The sequence below is a fragment of the Zalophus californianus genome, chromosome 16 (genome assembly GCF_009762305.2).
Source record: "Zalophus californianus isolate mZalCal1 chromosome 16, mZalCal1.pri.v2, whole genome shotgun sequence".
Lineage (NCBI taxonomy): Eukaryota > Metazoa > Chordata > Mammalia > Carnivora > Otariidae > Zalophus > Zalophus californianus.
Window position 1 is genome coordinate 41,119,539 of NC_045610.1, and position 28,000 is coordinate 41,147,538.

At 44.0% G+C, this 28,000-nt stretch overlaps 1 protein-coding gene across 2 annotated transcripts; it reads right to left on the reverse strand.

Annotated features, from left to right (window-relative positions):
* Positions 1–430: 430 nt before the first annotated feature.
* DNAJC7 (DnaJ heat shock protein family (Hsp40) member C7) lies at positions 431–27,998 on the reverse strand. 2 transcript variants are annotated; one of them, XM_027625007.2, is made up of 14 exons: positions 27,826–27,998; positions 16,473–16,561; positions 15,386–15,510; positions 14,897–15,010; positions 14,129–14,203; positions 9,715–9,833; positions 8,846–8,999; positions 8,141–8,305; positions 7,199–7,290; positions 4,115–4,188; positions 3,554–3,700; positions 3,176–3,328; positions 1,195–1,257; positions 431–748 (listed from the first exon to the last, which is right to left on the reverse strand). In XM_027625007.2, exons 1-14 carry the CDS (start codon positions 27,900–27,902, stop codon positions 711–713), a joined length of 1,485 nt encoding a protein of 494 aa, XP_027480808.1. In that variant the 5' UTR covers positions 27,903–27,998; the 3' UTR covers positions 431–710. The 2 variants fall into 2 exon arrangements, with proteins under 2 accessions (XP_027480808.1, XP_027480810.1); XM_027625009.1 differs by lacking the exon at positions 27,826–27,998 and adding an exon at positions 23,611–23,762.
* Positions 27,999–28,000: the final 2 nt, after the last annotated feature.

Here is a 28,000-nt window from a genome sequence, read left to right on the forward strand (position 1 = left end):
GGGGTCGAGGAGGCAGGGCTCTGTCCCTGTCCTCCGTCCCTTAGCCTGCAGTGGCCGCAGGACTGTGAGGGCCTGTGTAAACCTCCTCTGAGTCAGCCCAGCCTCAGACTTAGCACCCAGCCACGCTCCACATGAGCTTCTAGTGAGTTGTGGGCCTTACCATCAAATCACCCGTGACTGACATCAGGTGGGGCCCAACAGCATACTCAGGCCTGCTCAGCACTCACAGGCTGAATAGGTTTGGGAGAGGCGGACAGCACATCCCCCTGCCATGAGGCCCTGGGTGCCCATACCCCTTATGGGCGGGTGCTGAGCCTACAATCCACGTCTGTACCAGCTCCACGCTGGGGACTCAGCTCTGGCCTACCAACTCTGGAGTGACACAAAGCAGCTGCCAGAGCAAAGTGCCAGAAAGGGTCAAAACATTTTATTCTCTTAATTTTTTTTCTTTTTTAATAAAGTTAAACAGTAAAACAAAAATTCACAAGCTGCCTCCCTGTCCACCCCCCGCCTCCCTCCCCTCCCCGCAGTCTTCGGCGCTGGCTCCCTTTCCTTTCCCCCCACTCACACAGACACAGGGTATCCAACTAAGAAAACGAAACTGCTCTAAGGACGGGGAGACGAGATGAAGGGAGGAGGTGAACTGTGCCCACGTTCAAGGTTACACTGAGCAAGTCTGCACTTTCTGGGTTCTGGATGGTTTCCTTTCATTAGCCAAATTGAAAAAAGAAATTCCCTGGACCAGACGCTGTAAGGCAAAAGAAGGGCTTGTTAGTTGGCTCTAGGTGGGAAGATCACTCTACCGATTATGGGAAAGTCTTCAAGGGCGGCTTCGAACTCAAACAGAAAAACTGCCAAGAACATCAACAGCCTAGGCCCTGGGGCCTCAGGGAAGCATGTGAGCAGCTGTGTGTGTGGCTTCTTAGCCTCACTCCTGCAGAGAAGCCCCAGCACAAGACAGCTTAGAGACGCCTCCCCAGCCCTGCAGAGGTGTGGACTAACGGTCCCAAGGCATGGTGGGCCCAGGAGCCTCCCTGCCTCCATCCTCAGCAGCACCTGAGTGGATCTGTATCCTACTAGGCGGGCCTTCTGCTGCCTCCACTCCTGGGCCCCTCTGACAAAGAGCTACCTAAGTGGGGAGTCGCGTTATGAGCCTGTGATCTGGGAACTCCTGAGAGCAGGAGGCTTACTCACCTTCAAAGCTGAAGCCCCCAGGACCGCCAAAGAATGCCTTGAAGATATTGTTTGCGTCAAAATCTGTGCAGCAGAACAAGAAACAGGACAGGGACAAAAAGTGGAAAAAGTTAGACATGTCTGAAGAGGAACTTATGACAACGCTGAGAATGGGTCCCCAAAGCTTTCCCAGCCACATCCTTTACCTCCTTCCCCAAACCTCACTGACCCCCCATGCCAATCACTGCTCATCCCACTTGTAGGACACGCTCCTCCTTCCCAGCCAGGTCTGAAGGAAAGCTGTCTCTGCCTCAGCCTACTTTGCCGGACCTTCTTCTCAACAACTGGGAGGCCATCTGCACTTACAAGACTCGCCCATGCTATCTCCCTATAATGCTGGGGCTGCTACTGAGAGGGTGAAAATCTAGCACTTCAACGCTAACAACACTAAATCTAGGAATAAGATCTATGGTTTACTGTATTCATTTGATTCCATGCTCTGTCTAGACTGTAGGCCAGGGAGAAAAAAAAAAGTCATGGTTTATTAAGCACCTACTAGGTGCCAATCACTGTGCTGGGTACTCTGCACACCTTACCTATAAGGGAGCTCAAGTAACTTGCTCAAGATCAAGTGATGGCGGCAGAACCGAACAACCCAGTTTCTGCCTGATCCCAGTGCTGTGGCCTTATCACTAGACCACAGCAAGTCTGCTGCCCTGATGCCCACCTGACTTCCTAAGCTCCACAGAGGACTTGTCTCCACCAGCTGATCCAACAGGCACACTGTGCCCAAAAGCAAATTCTTCCTTGCCTGTGTACCTGCTCATCTCGGGTCCCCTAGTTTAGTGACTGGCTCCGAGTCAGCCACCCAAAGCCACTCAGCTTCGTCCTTCCCTCTTCCAACACAACAGCAACCACCTCCTGCTACATCTCCCACCGTGCCCTCCGATCCGTTCCGACCCATCATGCCCTCTGCCATCTCTCACCCCCCTGCACTGCACCAAACCACGTCCTCACTGCCATCGCAAATATACTTCCGGAGCTCAACTCCGGTTGGGAGCTCCCCTACTTAGAACCCTCCAATAGCTTTTGATTGCTCGTTACTCCTCTCAACGGTTGAGCAGAGCAACGTTTACTATTAGTAAACCTAAGTTTTTAAAGCGTGCACACACACACACACACACAAACCCTGAATCAGAGATAAGGATTATCTAGGTAACATCATCAATCCTATTTTAAATTCCAAGATTTTCTTAATGGAGGAGAGAGGGCTGGTATTAGAGACAGTGGTCTGAGAAGTGTGCAGAGTTCCTGGCCTCTCTCATCTCCAACCGAGCTCATGGTGAGCAGCGACACTGACAGCTACGCTTTAAGTCTTTCGTGGAAACTGAACTTCATGAAGTCTGCCGGGAATGGGTGACACACGTAAATATCAGCCAACATACACTCTGCAGTGGGGGAAAACTTCCAGCCAATAGGAAAAAGCCCATATTCCCCCTACTCCGGCCGCCAAGGCCTTCTGAGGGGGCATCCAGCTACTTTGGGGCTTCATATCTCACCCTCCCCGGCCTCGAGCACCCTCTATCCTCCCACACTCAGCCCCTCGCAGCTCCCTGAAGGTATTATTTCTGCATTTCCAAGCCTTCCCTTGCTATTGCTCACCGTCTAAGTACCCACTCTGCATCCTGAGCACCTGCTCCCCTTGACTGTCCTTGTTGGGACTCCACATCCAAGGGTCAGGGGTCAGGTGTGGCCTGGGCCTGTGGGTGAGTTTGCAAAGCCCAAGACTGGGTTCCCGGAGCTCTGGGAACCTGTTTGATTTAACTGTTATTTCCAGTGCCCATCACAGTGCTTCACACATTACAGGTACTTATCCAGGGTGGGCCTTACACATCACTATGCTCCACTGGCTGTTACAGAGACTCCCCTTTGGAATATCTTCAGAAAAACTCTAACAAGCCACAGCTGTCAGGTCCATCCCAAGCCGCCCCAGCCAGCTCACCGCCCATATTCATGCCCTCCTCATCCAGGTCCTGTCCACTGTCGTAGCGAGTCTTCTTCTTGGGATCAGAGAGGATGGTAAAAGCTTCTCCAACTTCCTTGAACTTTTTCTCCTCCTCCTTCTGAACTTCGGCACTGGCTCCACTGTGCCGATCTGAAGGGAGAAGTATGGGAAAAACTCAGAATCACAAGAAAACGAAGTTTAACACAGAGACCACTTTATGTCTGATTTTAGAATCTGGTACTTCCAAAGTTTGGAGGGTAGGGAACCTAGCCACAGCTCATTCCCAGCTAAAGAGCCAGAAACTTTCGTGCTGGCCCAGTGTGGCAGGGCCGGCCTGGTTCATTCTTCCCAAGGCCCCTCCCATACCCGCTCTACCTGGATGATGCATCAAGGCCCGTTTCCGGTAAGCTTTCTTGATCTCATCCTCAGAGGCATTCTTGTCCACTCCCAGAATTTTGTAGTAATCTTTCCTCTTACTCTTCTTCAGTTCCAGCTGTGCATTTTTTAGGAGCTGTTTGTGTTCTAGAAGGAGACAGCTAAAGTCAATGGACAAACCTAACTCTGGTTTCCCTTACCAGGTCCTAACCCAGATAGATGCCTTACAGTCAGAAGCCTTGTTAACCATACCAGGCGTGTTTATGGTGTTTTCTTCTGAAGATAAAAAAGAAAAAACAAACAAAAAACTACTCATACTTTGGTTCCTCACATCAGCCTAATTACACAGAAAAGGAAGTGAAAGTGACAGAGAGGATTTAGGGCCAGAAGAGAAGTGCCTTATCCTGCACTTGGCATCTCTGTTCACTTCTTCCTGGCTGGCAACAAATAGGCTCCAGGTATATCCCTGATCCCTGAATCAAACAATCCCATGTCCAATTTTAAGGGCCTAAGAGTAAGACCTCACAGTTCTCTGAGAAACATGTTCTCAGACCCCTTTACCTTTTGTTTTCTCCGTCTGATATACTTTTTCATAGTCCCGCACTGCTTCTTCATACTGTTCTGTGTCCATGTAACTGAGAAGGAAATACAGGGTGGTACAGCAACGTAAATAGAAATGGCCTTCGGTATCACTCTGGCAGAAGAGGCACAGCTCAAGCAAGAGACACACACTTTTGGTTGAAATGCTTCACGAAACAGGAGTCCTTAAGCTAGCCGTGAAAAATTAAACTACCAGTTCCTCAAGTAAAAAGAGAGATCTCATGCCACTTGCACCCAACCAGCAAAGTGAGACTCTGCTCTGAGCAGAAAGCAACCAACAGGAGAAGGTTCCTTCTGATGTCAAAGAGCCCCCGAGAGGCATCTGGATTGCCTTAGGAAAGGCAATGTGAACGCACCTACTTGAACACTTACTTGGGATTGAAATGCAAAAGAAAAATTATCAAGTGAGAGCAAAGGATAAGGAAAAGCTTTGAAACCTGTCGTGCCATAAACATGCAGGGCCAGCTCCGATCCAGAGTAGAAGTGGGATTAGTGAGCCACTAGAAGGATCAAGTTCAAGGTGGTGGCTGCTGGCAAATGCTTCCAATAAGACTAATCAATCCGAGAGACGTAGGTAAGTGAGAGAAAAGGAGACTCGAAACACAGACTTGCTTCTGTTTCAGTAGTGCAGAAGAGAGGGCAGGGGGCTGGCCCAGATGGGAAGAAACAAGCTTGCCAGGCTGACTGCCGGACCTTTTAAGACCTTCTCTTCCACGGAAGCAAAGTGGTAATTTCCATGTCCTGATAAGATCACTGGCGCCAAGATGGCCTACCACGTAAACGGACTGTGGTAGAAGTTCCAGAGACAGACCGCATCAGCGGGTTGCACCACAGCCAGCCACTGCACAACAGAGACCAAATTTACTACCCTGCCCCTACACCAACCTGTCTCTGCAAACATCAGAGCTCCACCGGGCTGAGAGGCCAGAGCTACTGATGCGGCTGGCAAGACGGAAGCCCAACTTCTGAAGCATCTTTGATTTTCCAGCAACATCTTAATTTACAACTTTAATAAAAAAATGGTGAGAAAAGCCAGTACCCTGCACACACACGGCACAAATGCTACCAGGAGCTCAGAGAACCCGTTTACAGGATGAAGAATAATAATAAGGGGATAGCCCAGGTGTAGAATGATATGACAGATAATAAACCTTAATGAACTTTCCATGCCCTTTTGGAACGTATTAAACAAACTTATTATAGTGATTTGCATTTTCACTTAATGTGTTTTTAAAATTCAGGGATATCTTCACATTTAATTTTTTTCTGTGTTGTACACCTGAACTGTACACCAACTATATGTCTACTAAGAAGGTATTTTTTTGAAGTTGAAGAAAAAGGAGAGAAGTAGAGCCTCAGGGAAAATGGGAAACTCCAGCCCATGACAAGAGATGTAGCAAAGATCTGGCTGTCTCCCCAACTTCAAGGGTAAGTTGAGGAAGATTGGGGCAGCAAAGCCCCTCGTTAGGCTTTGGCCTGAACTAATCTCCACTACTTCATGTCAATCCCGGCTACCTGAGGGGATCATTGGCCAAATTTTGGCCAACTGTACCCAAAAGTGCATGCTGTCCCCTGTGGTGGGACCTCAAAGGCAGAGCCACTCAGAGGACAGTTCTGTTTCTACCACAAAGGTAAGGAGTTGTCTGATTAAAGCCATTTGATTTTTCCTTATTGAACACATATAAAGATTTAATTATCCCCCGAACAAGCCAAGAATTTTCTCTTCTCTCCCCATTCCTGTTCAAACACTGCAGAGTGTCCACTGAGTTGACATTTCATGTACCTAGCCACCTCGGCCCCACTAGACACTTAGGGGATTCTCTTTGCTGGCTATTACAGATAACACCACAGTAAACTTGCAAATAGCATTTTGTATCTGTTAAAATGAGTCACTAGCTGGGTCGGAGGGTATGTGTTGTCTTCCAAAGCTTCCATGTTTGCCAGTGGTTTGCAAACAAGAGATGATTGACAGCTGGTCTCACAGTCTGGAATACAATTCCATGGATGTTTCTGTTTGACAGACTTAGTCATCCACTTACAAATCCACTTAAAAACAAACAAACAAAAAACCCACACAGTAGCAATTTTCCTATTTTTAAAAAATGAGATAATTTGGGGAAAACTAAACGGGAGGCAGGCCATGCCCTGCACCACGGGTGAGACTGAGGAGCTTGAAGAATGATGGGCTCCTCAGGCGTCAGTAACATCACCAGTTCTCTGGGCCCGACATTTCGTGACAAGAAATGGCACGAATGTTAGAGGATTAGTACACAACAAACAGGTCTTCCTTTGGAACTTTAAAGGCAGGATGTGTTTTTCTGTCAGGGAAATAATCTGAAATACGAAGAGATGGATTTGTGGGAGTCTCACTTAGCCCTTGCTGAGGTTCCTGTCTGCAGCACAGAGTCTGGATGGATAAGCAAGCTGGGGACTGCCCTGACTCTGAAGGCAAGTCTGGGCACTAGACCTAGGTAGGCATATCCTGGCTCATAAATCACCGAATCCCACGGAGTATTTCAAAAGGGGCTTCCTTATACTGCTGGGAGGCTGAGCCAGATTAAATCCTTTCCAACCGAGACTGTCTTCCCTAACCCAGAACAAACAGGACTCAACTGTCTCCAAGAGATACTTTATTTCTTCCTCTTCCAAGCATCATACATTCATTCCACAAAACATTTATTGAGTGAGCACCTACTGTGTGCCAAGCACTGTGCCAAGTTAGAGCAAAAGTGTACAACACAAAATACAATCTCCAAAGGAAATGGATTTAAACTTTAACAAAAGGAATTTGGGTCAGGCATCAGAGGAAACTTACTGACCGTGAGGGGCGTAAGACACAGGCATGGGAGACTGAGGGAGCTTGTGCAATCTCCTCCGCTGGAGGTCTATAAAGATAGTCTAGGGCTGGAACAATCCCACCTAGAGGCAGGGGGAAGGACCAAATGACCTCACAACATCCCTGGGTCTGCTTCAGCATCCACAATGCAATTCCCCTGGCAGGCCAGCAGCAACCCCCTCTTCCCCTCACCCACCAGAGGCACTCACCACTGAGCTCTTCTCAAGTAGGCTTTTATATAAGTGGCATCGAGCTTCACTGCACTCGTGCAGTCTTCTATTGCATCATCTAGTTTCCTAAGCTTCAGGAGAGAGAGAGCAGTCATACTTCACATCTCTGCAGACTGAGGGAACCCAGAGGCTGTGAGCATGGCTTCAAAATTCTAAGAGGATCAGTCAGGCTGGCCCCCCGAACTGTCATACTCACTCTCGGTCACTGAGAAAGGAGTGTCTCAGAGGGCTAAGGACACCAGATTCGAAACTGGTTTCTCTTCTACGGGATGGAAGCCAGGCACACTTACGTGCAGGGATAAACCACCTCTGCTGTTCCCGGGGCAGTGCCCAAATAGGATATGGGAATAGTAAGGGTGGTTCCTGCCCTCCATTCTCCCAAAGGCCAATGAAAGGGTTAAGAATTGCTCTGATTTCTAACTGCTGGCCACTGTAAGAGCAAGGATCCTGCTGCTGTTTCTCATGGTACACGCAGGACTACAGTGGACCTGCACACCGTTTCCTGCTGAGCGCGGTGACCATGACTTATGCTGGACAAAAAAACTAAGCCTGCCTCATACTCTACTTTCCTCCAAATCACTCCTAAGAAAGAAAGAATCACTTGCTTAGGCCAAAAGCAGCAATAATATTTGCTTAAAAAATTATCCCAGAGCCTCTAGGTATTCTTTTAGTGGAGGAAAGGGATCTTGAGGAAGAACAGGTAGGAACAGCCTTCCAAACTGTCCCTCAAGTGCCCTTCAATTCCACAGAGAAGGTAAAAGCTTGCCTCTCAGAAGGAAGTTCCTAACAAGCTGAGCCTTGCACCAAAACCACCTTTTCTCCTTTCATTTGGCCTGCCCTCATTAGGCAGAATCCCCAAGACCTCTTTGATGTCCCTTAAACATATCTCCACAGGCCCCGAGACCCAGACTGAGTGCTTACCTTGGAATTAACCGTGCCCCGATTACAGTAGAGTTTAGCATTTGTTTTTATATTGTTAGGGTCTATCCCCAGGGCTTCTGTGTACAGTTCATAAGCTAGCTTGTAATTTCCTTCTTTAAATGCTTTATTCCCATCTTCTTTCTTTGCTTTCAGTGCTTTGGCATTCTACAGGAAAAAGGAAGGGGAGGTTAGTTAACATCCAGGAAACCTCAGACCACTGTACAGAGAGGCCCAAGTCTATTTTCAATTTCTCAGATCCCAGGTGTTTAGCATCACACTAACCCTGACCACCACCACCCACCCTCTGCCCTGCCCCCGCCACCTGGGCTATTTGTTGCTCACTGATGCTTCCCAGAGAGTGGACAGGAGAACCAAAATTTACAACAGAATACCAATGAGACTTGTTTACCCAGGGTTTACCTCCACTCCCTAGGATAAGCATTACTATATTTTCTTCACTGAGGGAAGAAAAAAAGAAAAAAACACTTAGGTATTAGAAGGATCTGACCCTGTATGATCACATTTGCCTTGAGGCAAATAAAAGTAGTTCTGAAATAATTTCTAATGAAAGGACCAAGCATCCTGGCAAGGTGGGAAAAGGAGCTATCACATTTCATGTGAATCTTGAACCTTCCACTCTTGACTCTCTTAAAGGCTCAAAAAGGAAGCTTTTGTTCCTACTCAGATCTGGGGCCTAGAACTTACTCTGCAAGCAATGCAGGCCTTCTCATGGTCAGGAGCCATCCTGAGAGCCTGTACAAAAAACTGAACCGCCTTCTCAATACAATCTTCATAATAAAGGCAAAGACCTCGTACATACAGAGCATCCGCATTGGTAGAATCCATTCGTAAAATGTCACTGCAATAGCCGGAAAGGGGCACATTCAGCCGTGGTTTGGATCTCCCCACCATTACTATCATTTGTGATCGCTATCGCCAGTTTTTCTCTTGACCATGTGTCTAGTATAGAAAGTATCCAAAGGTAGAGAGATCCCAATGAGCTCGTCCCATACCTTCCCCAAATAAACCACCTGTATTTACCTTTAATACACTTCATGTGTCTCAGTCTTTACTTGAACAGAGATTGGCAAACTACAGCCCACAGGGCCAAATCCTGCCTGTCACTGTTTATATAAATTAAATTGTACTGAAATCTAGCCACATCATCTGCCTATCTATTATCAATGGCTGCTTCTGCACTATAGTGGCAGAAGTGAATAGTTGTGACAAAGACTCTATGACCTACAAAGCCTAAAATATTTACTACCTGGCCCTTTACAGGGCTCACAAACCTGTGGTGTAGGAAGAAAATGACACTGAAATAAAAAACAAAAACAAAAAAAAACCACCTCACACATCTGTTCTTTGACATACAGCTGAAGTACCTACCATACTTCTATATATCTGGTAGGTTTTCAAATCCAGTCTAATTTTGGCTTTAAGTCCCAGGAAGGTCTGACTGGCTCTGCCTGGTCTACCTACAGGACATATGGTAGCTCCTGCTATAGAGTGCTGCCAGGCAGCACCTATCCAGTGGTGGGACATTTCAGTGCAGAACTGGCCTGACTTCATACCTGGCCACAGACTGTGCTTCTGGGTAACGACCTAGCATTGCTAAACATTCTGCTTTGAGGATTTTGAAGCGATGGCAGGCAGGGGCAAATTCTAGGGCACGGTCCATGCAGAAAACCACCTATGGGGAGAAGAAAGCAAATAAGGCTCTTCATTCTGGACTCTAGAAATATCTTCATTTATAAATGTCTGGCCACAGACAATAGACAGATTAAAAGGAAAGTAATATCAGAGCTTAGGAACATACCTGATTCATTTGATTAAACCACTGAAACGAGGAGAGCAATTGATCCAGATGATAATGACACGACAACAGCAAACATTTAAGTACTTTATATACTGACCCATTTAATGCTCACAATTTTAAAAAGTAATTTTATGAAGTACCTTATTTTATTAATGAGAAGCTAAAGTGCAGAGATTAAGGAATGTGTTCAAGGTCACCAAAGCTAGTAAGTGACAGAAATGGGATTTGGTCTCAGACACTGCAACTCCAGAGCCTGTTACTTTAATCACCATGCTAAGCTGCCTCCACAGTGACTGTGATCAAAATTCACATCCTTCTAGTGTAGAAATACGGTTATTTGCTACTCTGTATAATTCACCATGCTTAGCCTATTACGTAAGATAAGGATACCAAAAATAACCTGATACAGAATCATCGCTCCCTATATCATTTAATTGCTTACAGTTCCCTCCTTCCTGTGCCATGAGCCTCATATCTTACTAAGTACCCTAGTGGCCATCTATTTTATTTTTTAAAAGATGTATTTTGGGGAGTGCGAGTGGGGAGAGGAACAGAGGCAGAAAGAATCCTCAAACAGACTCCCCGCTGAGCATGGAGCCCGACACTGGGCTCAATCCCAGGACCCTGAGATCATGACCTGAGCCAAAATCAAGTGTTGGCTGCCTGACTGAGCCAACCAGGCGCCCCTCCACTTCTATTTTAGTAGGAATATCAATAAAATGGTTGGTTTAAATGGTCCTAAATAGACTATCTCAAATTACTACACTTAACATGTTAATATATAAACCAAAATGCAAGTTTCTCTCTCTCTCACTCACACATACATACACACACACACATGCTGAGACTGTCTTTCAGTTTGATAAAGCCTCTCCATATATTCTTATTTTCTCTTTTCAGAATTTTGTTTTCTGAGCCTTCATTTTTGGTTTAGCTGCTATTCCTGGGAGATCCTTGCTGAATCATATCCTTGTCAAGGATAAATGACCCAAAGGAGCAATGTGGAATTAAGAGACACCCATTCGGTCTAAGAATCTGGCCATGGGGATCAGGAAGAAATGAAGTCTGAAAACTCAAAAGCATTAATAGGTCAAATTCCAGCAAAAGGCAACTGGTTAGACATTCACGTAATGGAATACCATGTGGCTCTAAAACAGAATGAAGCAACTTTCCATGTATTAGTACAGAAAGACTTCCAAGGTGTACTAAGTGAAAAAAAGCAAGGCACAGAATAGTGAAACGCATACGACCTTTCATGTAAAAAAAGGAAAATCAGGACTCTATATTTCTATTTGCTTATATACGTACAACAAGACTGGAAGGGAACAGAAGAAACAAGACCAGAGATTACTTTAGGGGGTGAGAACTAGGTAGACAGAAGTTTGGGGGAATACCTATCACTGAATATCTGTTTATACTTTTAGCTTCCCCCGCCCCCAACCAATACTTCTAACTTTTGAACAATGAATAGCACCTATTCAAAAATTTAAATTTGAAAATATGCAGAAGTAGGGAAACACCAAGAGCTGCTCCACTGGAAGACTGCAGTGTTCACAGAGCAGTGGTGGGAAGGACTCTCTTTCAGGGCACAGGTTACTATTTTTGGCACTGGCCAAAAATCTAAAAGGAGCCTCTATTTTTTATGCAGACCTGCATCTAGTTCACATAAAGCAGGGTCAAAGCTAGCTCTCATTATTCAAATTAGAACTAGAAGTTCTAAGGATTCTATGAAAGTTCAGATATCATGTAAGACAGAGTCATGGTGCTAATTTTTCCCCCTTAAATAGAAAAAGAATGGGGGGTGGGAGAAGCAGTCAGTTGTAAGCAGCCACACCCTGTTGCCTTCGCAACGTTCTATATGGAGATGGTTCTGCTCATCGGGTCAGTGGCGTGTCAGCTGAAGGCTTAGTGCTTCACTTCCCACCCCCCACTCCCCATGACTAGGGACAGCTGCAGGCAAAGAAGATCTTTGTTTCTTCCAAGTTCATCTGTTTCCCCTGCCAGGATCATAATTCTTCATTTGTGACATCACCATGAGCTACAGTGGGGGGGGGCTGGGATGTCACAAACAGAGGATTCTATCACAAACTGGGGATTCTGGCTCCAGAGTGGGCAAGAGAGAAAAGAAACTCAAAAGACTGCCTTTTGAGACAAAGCTTTTGCCTATGTAAACCTCAGAAAACGTGACAAAAGGAAAACACACACACACACACACACACACACACACACACACACACACACACACAAACTTATGAATCAGAGTACAAAGACACTGTGGTTATTAAAACCAATGGACAGAAGAGGGATGCTAATAAGTTAATGCTGGGACTCTGCATAAGCTAATCAGAAATATTTATTACCAAATAAAAGACCTGCACAGTTTGTGACTTAAGAAAAATTAAGAATAATTCTTAATTGTACCCTTTTATCAAACGTTTATTGAGTACATTCTATAGGAAGCACTGAGCAAATTCCCACATATGAAGTAACAACTCTATTCCTTGGATGATACAAACCTCTTTTAAGTGATCCTGAAAATTGACACTAATCTGTGGTTTTTACCTTTTAGGAGGCCAATCACCTCCTTTTTGAAATTCTAATGATTAAAGTTACTTCCAAATATCATCTAAAGCAGGGAATTAGGAATTATACAGATGAGACATAACCACTATTAACAAAATCTAGAAAGGTATCTAGAACTTTTGTACCTTTCCCATGTTTTCAGGTAGGTCAACCCCTCTGGCGCATTTTCATGGACTCACACAGCTCCATCAAGAAGAGCAGTGTGCTTTCACAGAAAGGCCTAACATCAAAATAGCAGTGATGACAGGTTACGTACACTGGCCAAAAATCTAAAAGGAGCCTCTATTTTTTATGTAGACCTGCATCTAGTTCACATAAAGCAGGGTCAAAGCTAGCTCTCATTATTCAAATTAAACCAATATCCAAACCTAATATGTAATTCCAACTAGTATCCCCTCTATTAGCCAGCACACTCATAGGAGACGATCTTGTATCAAAAGCAGAAACAAATTCAAGTAAACTCACATTGCTTTTTATCATACAGCCAAATAAAATTAAGAAAGTAAATACCTTGGCAAAAAAGTTTGTTAGATGCTGGTGATGATGTGGAGTAACAGGAACTCTCATTCATTGCTAGCAGGAATGCAAAAATGGTATGGCCATTTTGGTAGTTTCTTGCAAAACTTAACATACTTTTACCACACAATCCAGGAACTGCACTTCTTGTTATTTACCCAAAAGAGGTGAAAACTTATGTCCACACAAAAACCTGCACACAGATGTTTATAGCAGCTCTATTCATAACTGTCAAAAACGTGACTGTCAAAAACTAATGATGTAATGTATGATTAACATAATAAAATAAAATTAAAAAAAAAAGTGACTGTAACATATGTGCCTCTGGGGAGGCCCGGGTGGCTCAGTCAGTTAAGCATCTGCCTTCGGCTCAGGTCATGATCCCAGGGACCTGGGTTGAAATTCCGCATCGGGCTCCCTGCTCAGTGGGGAGTGTGCTTCTCCCTCTCCCTCTGCCCTTTCCTCCTGCTCATGCTCTCTCTCTCAAATAAATAAATAAAATTGTAAAAAAAAAAAATTGTGCCTCTGGTGGGGAATGTTGATAATGGGAGAGGCTATGCACGTGTGGGAGCACGGGGATATGAGAACTCTGTACCTTCCTCTCAATTTTGCTGTAAACCTCTCTTTCTCTCTAATAAATAAAATCTTAAAAAAAAAGGGGGGGCGCCTGGGTGGCTCAGATGGTTAAGCGACTGCCTTCGGCTCAGGTCATGATCCTGGAGTCCCGGGATCAAGTCCCACGTCGGGCTCCCTGCTCAGCGGGGAGTCTGCTTCTCCCTCTGACCCTCCCCGCTCTCACGCTCTCTCTCTCTCTCTCCTTCTAATAAATAAAATCTTTAAAAAAAAAATTTTTTTTTGCTGTGAACCTGTTCTTAAAAAAATAGTCTTTAAAAAAAAAGAAAGAAAAGAAAAAGGCAAAGTCAAACTGAAGTGGTAATTTATTATTCTGGATCTTCTGTACCATACCACACACACACACACACACACCCCCCTTCTGCATCATACTACACGTGCGCATGCGTGGCCGTGTGATAAAGGGTAGATGAGATTTCCCCATAGTTGTACTTTACCTTCCGAAAATCCCGCTTCTCAAAATCCGTTTCTGCTATTTTCTCATATTCTATGACTGCATTAGCATTCTTGAACTATGCCAGAAAATCAGATAGGGAAAGTTTTAATGAAGTTGTAGATTTAACAACCACAAAAATCAAGGCTTTGATGAATTATGAGTTCAAGAAAATCAGAACCACAGACTTCTCACAAATCAAGTTGGTGAAGATACAGCCAAGACTCCTAAAAGGCAGGCTAAAGCCCTACCTGCAACCTCAGTTTGAACTTCAAGCCAGGAACACCAGAGTTGTGCTTTGATAGACATAAATTAAAGGCACGGCATTATCAGAGGTTGAGCAGAAGCTTCCAGATTCTCACTAAAACGCATCCAGGAGTAAATTGGGTATAAATGGAACTAAAACACATTTTAGCTGCTACTGATTTAATCAGGATTTGAATTTACTCAAATTCTTTAACCTCACTCAAATCAGTTCCTTGCAGCATCTGCCTGCTCCTCAGCCATCTCACAAACCCTACATTTCACAGATTTCTAAAGCTATAAATCATATTCAAAAGTCTTACAAATCATATTCAAAACTCTGTCTACATATAAGAAACTGAGGCTTGGACAGACTATGAGACTTGCCTACAGTTACCCAGATGTGGCAATGGCAGAAGTGAGATTAGCTCTCAGTTCTTTTTATTTTTTTTTTGGTAGCTCTCAGTTCTGACTTTCAGGTCACTATACCACAGTGTCCCTTTCCATACAGACAAGATCAGAACCATACCTCCTGTTGTGCCTGAGCATTTTTGTGATCCAGTTCTAGGGCTCTCTGGAAACTACGACATGCTGCCATGGCATTCCCTAGAGATAGGTGGCATTTTCCCTCTCGTAGATGTCCCTAGAAGAAATGCAAAGAGCGAAGAAAAGGAGCATGATTGGCCAAGCAGAGAGCAATCAACAGCAGGAACAGACACCCACACAAAACCCAACATGGGATGAAAGCAGCCAGTTCTCACCCAGGGGAGACCCCGCCCTCCATGGGACGGTTAGCAACGTTGGAGACGTGTTTGGTTGTCACAGCCGGGAAGGTAGGGGTGCTACTTATACCTATTGTTTAAAGAGATGCTGCTAAACATCATACAATGAACAAGATAGCCCTCCCCAACAAAGAATTATCTGGTCCCAAATGTCTACAGTGTCAAGACTGAGAAGCCCTGGGCTAAAGGAAAGCAACTGCAGCAACCGGTCCTCCCCAGATGGTCGCATTACGTACCCGGACAAAACTGTCATCCAACCTCACTGACTGTTGTGCATCTCCAAGAGCTTCCCGGAACTTTCCGAGCATCATCAAAGTGGCTGCTCGATTCCCATAATAGCTAGCATTTTTAGGACACATATCTACAGGAAGGGCAGAAGAAAATAAAATAAAGCTTAGCACGGGCCACTGCTTCAAAAACTCAGGGGCCCTCTCCCCTCAGAACTACATCAAGGCAATCAAACTATAATAGAAATGCTGACGTACTCTCTTTAAAAGGCCATGGCCAAATTTTTGACTACCTGTGCAAACAGACAGCAGCAATGGTATGACCTATTAAAAAAATAAAGTTACTTAAAAATAATTTATAATAGCTTTAAAGTGCACTAATTATTCTTTAAAGGGGAGGGGTCAGCATATTTATCTTCTTAATGAATATTATATATAATAAGAAATGAAAATGAATTTGCATTTGTTGAATTAGGGGTGGAGAGCCTGTAAGCAAGTTAAGTGAGAAATATGCTGACATGGGATTAAAATATGCTGGCAGATGGGAGCATGGAAGTTGTTAAGACTTGATAATATCTATAAAGGGCCATTTTCTTTTTTTTTTTAAAAGAGTACTCTTTTTTTTTTTTTAAAGATTTTATTTATTTATTTGACAGAGAAAGACACAGTGAGAGCGGGAACACATGCAGGGGAGTAGGAGAGGGAGAAGCAGGCTTCCCGCGGAGCAGGGAGCCCAATGTGGGGCTCGATCCCAGGACCCTGAGACCATGACCTAAGGCAGACGCTTAACAACTGAGCCACCCAGGCGCCCCATACAAGGGCCATTTTCTAACATGGTTAAATGAATTGGAAATGGCTGAGATGCATTTAGGTGGGTTATTTTTTTGCCATATCTAGAATTCCTGGAATTGCCTTTGTCAAATGAAGAACTACCCATTTATAAGTCATCCCTCATAAGCCAATTAAGTCCGAAAGAGTTCGCACAGTAAGTGATGAACCCACTAAGCCAAAGGCTACTTTTTCAAGAGCTGCTATGTATAACAGTACTCATATCGAGCAAATTTATCTTCCAACAGAAGCAGGAGATCCTTCTCACCTATGGCTTTTGTATAATAGTTATAAGCTTCATTGTAATCTTTCTTGGCATAGTATGCGTTTCCTTGTTCCTTGAAAGACTCTGCTTCCCTGAAAAGGAAAGAGAAAGAGGAGCATATTATACACAGGGAATAGCCTCTGTAATCTCATGGGAGCAATCTTTGGTCTAGAGCCTCGGGCATATTGAGCTGAAAGTTAGTGCAATACTTGAAGGAATTTATAGATTTGTTCGATGCTATTTTTCTTGTCACTTAGATACATTCAAACCAAATCAAGAAAACCTCTCTCGTGTGGCCTGCCTTTCCTCGTTATTCCTGCCGATAGTTATATCCCATACACCAAGCAAATTCAGACATCCTCTCACAGAGACTGAAATTTTTTAAGTTTATTTATTTATTTATTAAGTAATCTCTACACCCAACATGGGGCTCAAACTCATGACCCCCAGATCAAGAGTTGTATGTTCCTCCAACTGAGCCAGCCAAGTGCCCCTGAATTTTTATGTTTACTTCCTTTCCCGTGTCACAACTGCTGCCTCTTCAGCAAACATAAAAAAAAATCAGTTACAGATCACTCCATTCAGGGGCAATGATTTTTCTTTTTTTTTTTTTTAAATTTTATTTATTTATTCATGAGAGACAGAGAGAGAGAGAGAGAGAGAGAGAGAGAGAGAGAGAGAGAGAGAGAGGGAGAGAGAGGCAGAGGGAGAAGCAGGCTCCCAAGGAGCCTGATGCGGGACTCGATCCCAGGATCCTGGGATCATGACCTGAGCCGAAGGCAGACGCTTAACCATCTGAGCCACCCAGGCGCCCTGGGGGCAATGATTTCTTAATGTGAAAGGGGTCACATCCCTAGAGTTCTAACGATTTATTCTCTTGAAAACTGGCTCATGCATTTGTCACTGAAAGGACAAGCACAGCAAAAGCAGATGGCAAAGGAGTTAAACACATAGCATATTGGTGTTTAAGATGGAGGACGGAGTTGAGTGACAGCAGAGACCAAGAACTTGGGTACAGGGACATATGAGATACAGCCTGCCAGTGCCATGCTCTCAGAAGTACCCACCTACTGACGTTCTCTCTGCCTATCACATCTATGTGGGTACTTATGCTACCGTTTCTATAGTATCTTGTATAACCACCAAGTGGATAATATCAGAATTTCTGCCCTACTCCAAGATCCATTTTTGAAGCTGTGCCATTAGACAAATTGTACTTTCCGGAAGGAACAATGTTATGTAAGGAGAATTATATTCCAGATCAAGGAACAAGAATCGAATAAGACATGACCAACAATGTTGTAAAAAACTAGTAACCTCTACCAAAGATACCCCCAAATCATTCTAATGACCAACTTGAGTGACAAAGATAATTCTTTACCCAACTGATTCCTGCAACATAACGTAGTATCTGAGCATTTTTGTTATAAGAATCTTTGTTTCTTTTTCTGTCCTCTACACGTCCAAAAAAGGATCCAGTTCAAGGGAAGCAGGGACAATTCTTAACATGGTGATGGTATGGGAGTTTACAGCTTGAGTCTATGGACATCGGCACTGGGAAGATTTGATTCGTTTACTTACGTATTTTAAACTACAAAGTGGCAAAGCCGCCCTCCTTTTATTGAGGCGATCTCCCTTTCCATTCTTCTCCAGCACTGTTCTGGCAAGCCCTACTAACATGAAAAGGCTGCTAGAAGAAAGGAGAAGGAAAATGGGAATGATCTATAAATGTTGACAGATTTGAACTGTGATGGACATAAATCTGTTTGAATAATTTACACTAACTGGTACAATGCTATAAAGAGGCCATCTGCTATTAAAAGTCCTCAAGAAGGATCCCACAACTGCAAGATTTCTAAGACCAACTGCAATGTTTCTACATGGTGTACACCATCCTATAACTCTAAATTAAGCAGGGCACTATAAAAGCTATGAGGAGCCTATCCTTTAAGAGCAGACATGCCAAGAGATCTGAAGAAAGGGCTCCCCCAACACTGGATGTCAGAAGCTGAGTCAAACGGCTGTGAAGAAATGGAGTGGTAAATTCAAAGGAAACATTGGGCCCACAATGCAACTGTGATCTAGTCTTCTCTTCAGTTGGCTAGTGGCTAAAAATACACAATTTCTTGAGGAAAACCAAAGGTATCCAGGCACTTGGACAGACACCATATCAGGAGTAGAAAGCTTATTAGTCAAAGGTGAAGCAATCTGTAGAGCTACAGAAAGGTGCCCTTTCTTTCCTGAAACACTAACTTCCATGGAGGCAAGGGACTTCAGCACCGGCTTCTATAAAAACACAAAGGATGATTTCTGTGGAAAGTCAGAAATAATTACTGAAGCCTGGTACTTTCCACGCGTTATCTTTCTACCAGGTGTTTCATTATTCCCGTTTCTCAGAGGAGTAAAATAAAGGGTAGAGATTAAAAACTGGCCCAAGGTCAGGATGTCAAGCCACACCTGTCAGATTCCAAAACTTATGCACTGTCTACTATGCTAAGCTTTCTCTCCAACGCTCACCTCTATCTATTGCTTAAGACTTTAAAAATTAACCTGTTCTGCAGGAACAAGACATGGGCAATGAATGTGAATTTCTTCAAACTAAGACATAAAATAGCCCCAGAGTATAAAATCCAACTCCAGAACTACAATCTGGATTTAAACAAGCTAATGACATTCCTAACAATTAGTCACAGAGAGAGCAGGGCTCCTTTCTCTTTAAGATGCAAGACCTAGTGAACTGGACTTTGCCTCCCCCAAGAAATGCATTTCATTTTAGTAAATGGTGAGTAGATTCCATTCTAGAGCAAACAAAGCGAGTAATGTAGAGGCAGCCCACAGCAGAAAGAACAAGAAGAACTGTGTTGTGACAAGTTACCATGTTTTTAACCTCACACTGCACAGCATCAGGCCAGAATTAGCTATTCCCACACAATTGCCTCATGAAAAGGACTTATTTTCATAGAAACATGGTTGATTAACAGCTGCCTAAACAATGGGCACTTAGTGCTTTTAGGCTGAATGCTTATTTTCTGCCTCCAGGTCCAACTCCCAAAGTGGAGTTCCTCCTTCATTTTGAACCTCCCCACCAAATACGCGACAAGCTTTAACCAATGGGCCTGACCCTGTGAGACCAGCCGAGGAAAAAGTGGATCTTTGGAATCCAGCATGGCAGCAGCAAGAACCGAACAAGGCTGCATCAGGAACAATTTCAGGGTCAAATCCATTCAAGTCCTGCCCTGGGAGTCTGAGAAAGGGCTGAAGCTTGTTCAAGTTGCCCTTACAGCAAAGGGACCGAAGGATGAGATGTCAAAGATGGGACTGGAAAAGAAGGAGAAGAGCTGGTTAACACGGGAATTGAGGGCAATGTGGTGCTGGTATCTGTCACTCCACTCACCGCCAGAGTCAACGGATTTGATAACCAAGTGAGGTTACCACAGGTACCTACCAAAACACATCAGCACTGAGAAAGGAAGGATTGGAATTAATTAGGTCCACCTAGACCAACCAAAAGGAGGAAAGGAGTCCAAAGTGGACTAAATTACACTACAGGTTATTTTCTATGGCCACAAAATAAAATTCAGACTAAACCCTGAAATATAATACCACATCAAAATAGAGACTTGGCCATAACTGACCTGCTGGAGCTATTAATAGCTACACTACATCTCTAGTGCTTTTTCAGATTTTCCAAGGCATTCCGAGGGAAGATCTGGGCCTCCTGAAGTGGTTATGGCAATACTCTCACAAGTCCTTCAACAAGGAAGAGCAGTGAGGTACCCAAGGCAGCCGCACAGGCTGCCTAACTCTAACAGTCCCAGATTTTTTCCCCACTAGATCCTGTTAACCAAAGTTAAGGTTTTTTAGATTAAAACTAATTTATCTAGTTTCCCACCCAATCTCTAAGCAGAATAAGCTTCACCTCTGACTCGCCAGGAGATGCTGGGAAAGACTCTACCCTCCACCAAACCAGTCCTTTCACTTTAATAGCCAGCAACAAATTCCTGTGAAAGAGCTACTGAAAGATTTTCAAAAACTTCTATCCTCTTTGGAGGTATAAGGGGAGGGCCCACCACAACAGGATGAGTGCTGGAGGGCCTGGACGGCCTTCTCTCTAACAGACACAGGTAAGGAGACTACATTCCGCTCTTGGTCTGCTTTGATATTTTAAAATTATTTTTTGGAAATAACTTCATCAATCAGAAAACTGCAGCCTGACACCTGCCCTTCTACACTACATGTGTTAAAAATCTGTATATCCTCCGATCATGCAGTTATAATCTCTCCCCCCCAATGTAGCACTCATTCATCACAGATGCTAATTACTCCAACGAAAAGTGCCAAGGGAATCATTTGGTATCACACAGGTCTTAGCAGGGCTCAGCATCATGTGATCAATTCAGACAACTTGGGCTTATGATCTCCAGTTAACTCTGCACATTTACAGCTCAGCTAAATTAAACATTCATTAAAACACAGCAATTCACATTGCAACGTGACCTAAATTAGATGCCCTATAAAAATCTCCATTTTCTCTCTAAATACTTCCAAGTTGAATGGTAAAGCAGTATCTTCGCCTTAGGCCAAGTAGTCTATCTTTTAGCAATGAAAAAGAGAATTTTACTCATCAGCTTTCATTAATGCAGGATTCACTGGGTGGCAGTTTTTAAAACGCCCTCAATATGACTGAGTTCCCTTTGGAAATGCTTCGCATTTCATGTATTTGTGAATTATTAAAACAGGGATGAGATGCTTCAGTATTAGTACAATATCACTTCAAGGTTTAGTTACCTCTGTGCATAAAAATAAAGACTAGCAGGGTGCCTGGGTGGCTCAGTTAAGTGTCTGCCTTTGGCTCAGGTCATGATTCCAGGGTCCTTGGATCAAGCCCCTGGCATCGCGTTCCCTGCTCAGCAGGGAGCCTGCTTCTCCCTCCTTCTGCCTGCTGTTCCCCCTCCTTGTGCTATCAAATAAATAAATACATCTTTAAAAAAAAAAAAAACACTAGCACAGTTCACTATTCCATAACATTTGCAACTTAAGAAATGTGGATTAGATTTTTGTATGACAAAAACATACCTGACTGCTTTTACTTATTTCAAGTATTTGGCTAGAACAATCTATTTTTAATAAAGTTCAGCTCTTCTAGTAGCCATTAATAATAGTTTAAATCAAAAGAGATGCAGAAGCTTGAATGAGATCTCCTTTTTTCCTTTTTTTGCATTTTCTTGATGTATTCGGCTACTCCTGATGTGGAAGAAAAAACTAACTGCTAAAAATACAACTCAGGACAAGATGATTTCTTTGGTTAGAGCAGAGGAGTATTTCAGGGCCTTTGCTTTTGGAGACTATTTTATTGGCAGGAAGACTCTTAGAAGATACCTATTAACAATAATACTTTATACTGCCCCTGAGTCAAATATCCTTTATCATTCTTACTATATTTACTACTTCCAAAATGTCACCTTCATTCTGTGATTGTTGCACTCATGTCTTTTATTCAGTCAAGTTTACTAGTTAGTTGCCTGTTGATCTAGAAACATCCTCCACCCTTTAGAATTTACAGGATCTTGGCCAGCCTCAGAGTAGAAATTCCTTCCTCCTTCCCACAGCCCGAGACCTCTTGTCCCCAAAGGCATGTCACAGGGCCTGTTTCACGTTGCACTCTCTGACCTCCATAAGAGAATAAAGTAAAAGAAGCCCGGGAGCCTTTTATTCCATCTTACTAAACACATACTATTCTTTCTTTTCTAACTAGTCTAGGGATGAAATGACAAATTTTATATAGGTAAGTGGAGCAATTCCACGGATTCAGTGCCTGCTGAAAGCAAGGTGCTATGTGCTGGGTGTGAATAAAGGCTTCATAACCCTCCAGAGAAAACAGAGTGGGCTCTGCAACTGCTACCAGGTGGTAAAAATGGGCTACCCAGCTTCCTTTACCCAATTCGCTTTAGAATAAACAGCTTCTGCTTTCACTTTAAAGCACAATCAAAATATTCACCCTTCTCCCAAAAAGAGGGGAGGAGATGAAGATGAAGAAAACTCATTAACATACCAGTTCAAATAGTTCTCTTTCTGGACATTCAGGGGGAAGCCTCAACAGAGGCAGAGCCAGAAAGGACCGAGTGGAGTCACAGATACCGTCTACGCAAGGCAGCAGCACTCTCTACTGCTCGAGCAGGGAAGGACACCAGGCAACACACTGGAGTTGGCAATCTCTTATTCAGTGGCGGGGGGAAAGCAACCAACTAATCAATCAACCCAGACGGAAATCCTATTATTGCACACAGAAAGATACACACATGGAATAGCTAACTCAACCCACAATAAATTTATGCTAGTTCCTTAAATGAGAGGTGTCACAATCTGTGGCATCTACCTAACCTTTACTCCAGGGGACAGAAGACCCAACCATAAAGCTGCTAGGCAGAGGCTTATTTTCATAACATACCCAAAACCCAAAACCCACCATTTTCTATCCCTTGGTTCCCCATTCTGTGAGATCTCCTACTACCCTCATTGGGACATTAGCACCCAACAAAAATCTAGAACTAAGGAACTATAATTAAGAAAAAGGCTGCTTTCTGAGTTTTTTGGGGAGGTGGGGGTGGAGATGGGAACCAGAGTGAGGAGTCTAAATTGTCAACTGGTATGTGGCTTCTAAAGTTCTCACAAAAAATAATAAAATAAAGTTCTCTTGGTTCCTTACTTTAACAGGTGGTTGACTACCTCAGAGCAAACTGCCAGAGGAAGAACTCTCAGGACAGAAACTCCCCAAGAATAAGAGAAAATCTTGCCTGCCTCACACACATTCTCCAAAAGCCTAATAATAGAATCAGAAGAGATGGCTAACACTTTGCTTGACAATCTGGCCTCCCCACAAAAACTTCAAGTCATATGACAACAGAATATTAGGGGTCAGAATTGGACTCTGAAAGTCAAATATTCCTCTTCATATTTTCATTCTCAAAAGTCTCAACCACTCATACCCCTGCCAATGGTGGGATAAAACACAGGAATTGCTATTCTGATTTATATGGGGAAGAAAAAAAATTGTCAATCCAATAAAATGAATAGATTTTGGGATAACTTGTATGATGAATCCTGCTCTTACTGCTGAAATTCAGACAGTTTAAAAGAATACCTGGAACGACCTCTAAGTAACTTCCACATCACTCAGCACTGGAGAAAAGGGACCAAACATTAGTGGAGTAAGGGAGAAATGGGCTCTCAGAGGGACTGTGCATCAGACCACAAGGCACCTAGGCAGCCGCTGACCATTGTTCTCCAATCTTCTAAAGTCCTAGAGAAAAAAAGCAAAGGCAAGTGCCCAGTACTCAGCTTTTTAAAACTTTTAAAATACTAGCTTCAATGACTACACTCATCCCTGATTGGCTAGAATGTTCAAAAAGCCTGGGTTTTAAGCCAATCAGATTTCTGGTCGTTGGGAGTGGACTAGACACTAGAGCAACTGCCATTCAACTTGGCTCAATTTGGTTGGTTTCTGGTTCTGCTTAGTATATGGACCTGAATTAAAGCAGCAAGGAGACACCCTTCCTCTGTACGCTACCTTAACTCCAGTTATGATTTAACAATTTTTTTAAAGATTTTTATTTTTTAAAGATTTTTTGTTTATTTATTTGAGAGAGAGAGAGAATGAGAGATAGAAAGCACGAGAGGGAAGAGGGTCAGAGGGAGAAGCAGACTCCCCGCTGAGCAGGAAGACCGATGCGCGACTTGATCCTTGATCCCGGGACTCCAGGATCATGACCTGAGCCGAAGGCAGTTGCTTTAACCAAGTGAGCCACCCAGGCGCCCCAGATTTTATTTTTAAGTAATCTCTACACCCAACCTGGGGCTTGAACTCACAACCCCAAGATCAAGAGTCGTATGCTCTGTCAACTGAGCCAGCCAGGTTCCCCTGATTTAACAATTTTGACTCTTGTTAATATTAGGTTCAATTAACCAATTAATCAAGTTTAATACTGGTATTCAGGATTCTGTATTCCTAGCTTCATCCTCTCCTTAACCATGACTTATTTGTCCCACCTCCCATTTCTTCACCTCTGACCCCACACTTAAAGTATACCAAAATGAAAATGAAGGCTGAAAGCAGTGTTTTCACTGATTTGAATTTAAGGTCAAGATAATATTCCATTCAGCTTGTGGGCTTACTGAAATGTCTAGCTGCCTACCATGGAACTTCAAGAGAAAGTTTAGAGAGACAAATGCCTAAGAATTTAAAACAGAGGAAGAGCTGGGGAAGGCATCCCCACAAGCTCTTCAGTTATGGCCATGAACTCCAAGATGTCCCAGGAAGCTGTAGTAAATAAATAAATAGCAACTGCAGCAGACCCTGAGATATGGATTCAGGGTTCAGTGCTTCCCACCAACAACATGAATAGAGAAATAAAAAGCAAACTCTACAGAGTTTATGATACCTGGATACTGAGAAAGGACCTAATGTTCTTGCTTGAGTCCACCATGGAAACAGATACACAGAAGATTATCAAGGAATCAGATAAGGATGTTCTATTTCCTAAATCTACGGCTTCCATTGGTTCCTTTAGACTCTATTGTCCAGTCACGCTGGATACATGCTGAGACAGAGAAGTTTTTCCTCTATTGATGAGCAACTTGAAATCCTTCGATTTTACCATAATAAAGACTACCTACAGACACCTCCCCAGCCCAGGAAATGTGACCAGAGAGCCTTCACTTGAGACAGGTATTCATATATCAGATAAAGCAATCAGCAACTTCCCAGGAAAGTGTTTAAGGCTTGAAATTAAATTAGCTGAATTGTAAAACCTCTGAAATTTAGCTCTCTGGCTCCCCAAAGTAGCTTTCTCTGTTCTGGTGGGCAAAGAAAAATTCAGAACCCTGATCTATCTCTCATCTTTTATTTTAGCCTCTCAGCTGCTATGGGGGAAAAAGAACTTTGTCAGAGTGACAGACTTTAAAAAAGAAATTGAAGTCCTTTTCTTTTCTCTCTAGAGACACTAAAGCTAATGAAATAAAACATGCAGCCATTTAAAATGCTGCAACCATGAGGCCCCATGTCTTGAAAGCTCCTCTCACTTTGCCCCCTGTGGGACTGTAACAATTTAGCAGCAGCAGCATGCCCTTGAGCCAAGAAGCAAGGAAGGAAGGACTCCTTGCTGGAACTTCACAAAAACTACCCAAGAGACCCATCAACTCCTGTGTCCCCAAGTGAACTGGTAGTAGGACTGTAACGAGAGACACAAACTTGGCCAAATGACTAAAGGGCATCTGTAAGGGATGTCCCTATCCCTGCCCTCTGCTATGGCTACACAGGATTACAGGATACATGAAAAATGTAAACTCACCTTCCTCCAAAACCTCTACATCATCACTCCATTTTCAGCATTGGAAAACCATACATAAACAAGGCTTTTTCTTACTAACAGAGCCCAGTGTTTACTCTCTTAAGGATGCCTTACATGGCAGAAAGTCAAACTGTGATTTTATTTCACTATATTTTCCTTTTGATTTGCTCACATAAATTGTAAATACTAAGTATCTATGTTTTATTATAACTAAAAGATCTATATAAGTATGTATTACATATAAGTCTAGCAAGGATGTATTTTTTTCACAGTTAAATTTACAGTATTTTTTCTCAGTGGTAGATAAAACCGTGCATTTTACAATCAATGACATCTTAAATTCCACGAAATAAGGCAGTTAACCTAAGTCAACACCCCTCCTTATTCTGCTGTACTGCTACCAAATATGATGTTTTTGTGTGATGTGGTCATGTCACAGCATCACCTATTTTCCATTTCTTAATATATCTTCAGGTTCATTTACTATAACTTTATGAGGCCGTGTTTGTTTATTTAAAGAAGGACCTGCTTTAGATAGAGGGCTTTGAAGTAAAACCCCAATTAGGGACAAAGATCTATACTAAGTAAAAGGTTTTTTCAAATTACTACATATAGACCGAGTTCCTATTTATAGCACACAACCCCCGCCCCCCCCGCACCCCAACTCTTTACAATACCAAGCAAATCCTTGCAATTAATGTAAGCTCTGTCTGTGCCGGGCTGGGGGGAGGGGTGTTTCCCATTTTGCAGTTCTTTAATGATGCTTAATTCTAACCACCTGAGAACTAGGTATGATGTGAAAACTCAAAACTAAGAACAGAGACTAGACTCTGGTATCCTGCCTTCTCTGATTATCCCGGGGACTTACTACACACTTTGTCAAGCCTCTCAGTTCTCAGCAGATCTTGGGACACAGGCTGCAGTAAACTACGCTGAAGCTTGGTAACTATTCATTCCGCCACAGTGAGTACCTCCTGTATTTCTAATTTGGATAGTAAAAAATTCTCAGAATCCTGGTTTCCGATCTCATGAAGCCAGACTGAAGCCATACAGGGATTAGTACAAAGATATGGAAGACGAGGGAAAGAAACTAAAGGAATTGTAGCCAATTAATCTGCAGTTGATAAAGAATGGAAGCCGGGCTTCCCGAACCTTTTCGATAATTCTCCTTCAGGATTAGGACAACTATGACTACCCACAACTGCGTTCCAACCCACTTCCAATAACCTGCCTTAGCTGTAGCCAGAATCCAGAGTGTTCTCGAAAACCACTCACTCAGCAGCTCCCTTGGCTAGCCCAGACTGGCAATCTCGAGCCACTGCGGCTGCCCAGCAGTGCCAACAGCGCCCAAGCAGTTGCCTTCCTCTCTGCTGTTCAACTTAAGAACAGTCCTGGGAAGAATGAGGATCTTCCTCCGGAAGGACGGAGGGGCAGGAGTTTGACGTGTAGAGCATGAGACAAGGCCCTCACTCTTCCTTCTTCCCCTCTCATCTCCGACTTCTGGGGTACGGGGAATGGGCACCAGGTCAATAATGGAGACACACTCGGACCCAGGCTAGTGGTCGCTGGGGTACCTTACTGAGGAACGGGGGTGAGAAGAACAAGGGCTCTGGAGATGCAAAGTGCTGACAGACAACAATGCATAGAAGTTAACAAGAGAAGGGGGGTCGGCGGCGATGTAAGGAAGTCGTCATCGTCGCCGCGCAGCCTCCCCCACCCCGTAACAGACCTCTGAGATCCCCTCAGAGACCCGGCTTCTACAATAGGGGTGACGTTCCTCCTGGCCGGAGAACAAGGCTGTGCCTCCGCTCCCCAGCCAGGCGGAAGCAGGAGGGGAGGGCCGACCTCCGGGAGCGCCCCTTGAGGGGGGTCTATCGGGACTTAACTCAGATGGGGGGGTCGCGGAGGGCGGGGCATCGCCTCAACAGGGGCTGCATCATGGCAGGGACGGGTTTCCCGGGGTCACGGAGCTGAAGCTCACCCCTTCCACTCCCCTGCTACCCGGTTACCTCTTCGCTTCCTCGTCGTCATGCAGCTCTGGCTCGGTCGCCGCCATTACCACATCGCACTCCGCGGCAGCCGCCATCTTACCGCCGGGACCAGAGAGGCGGGTGGGAGGTAGGCGGTGAAGAGCACTTCCGGCTGGAGCATCGAGCAGCTCAGCGGCGCTGCGCCCAGAGAGGC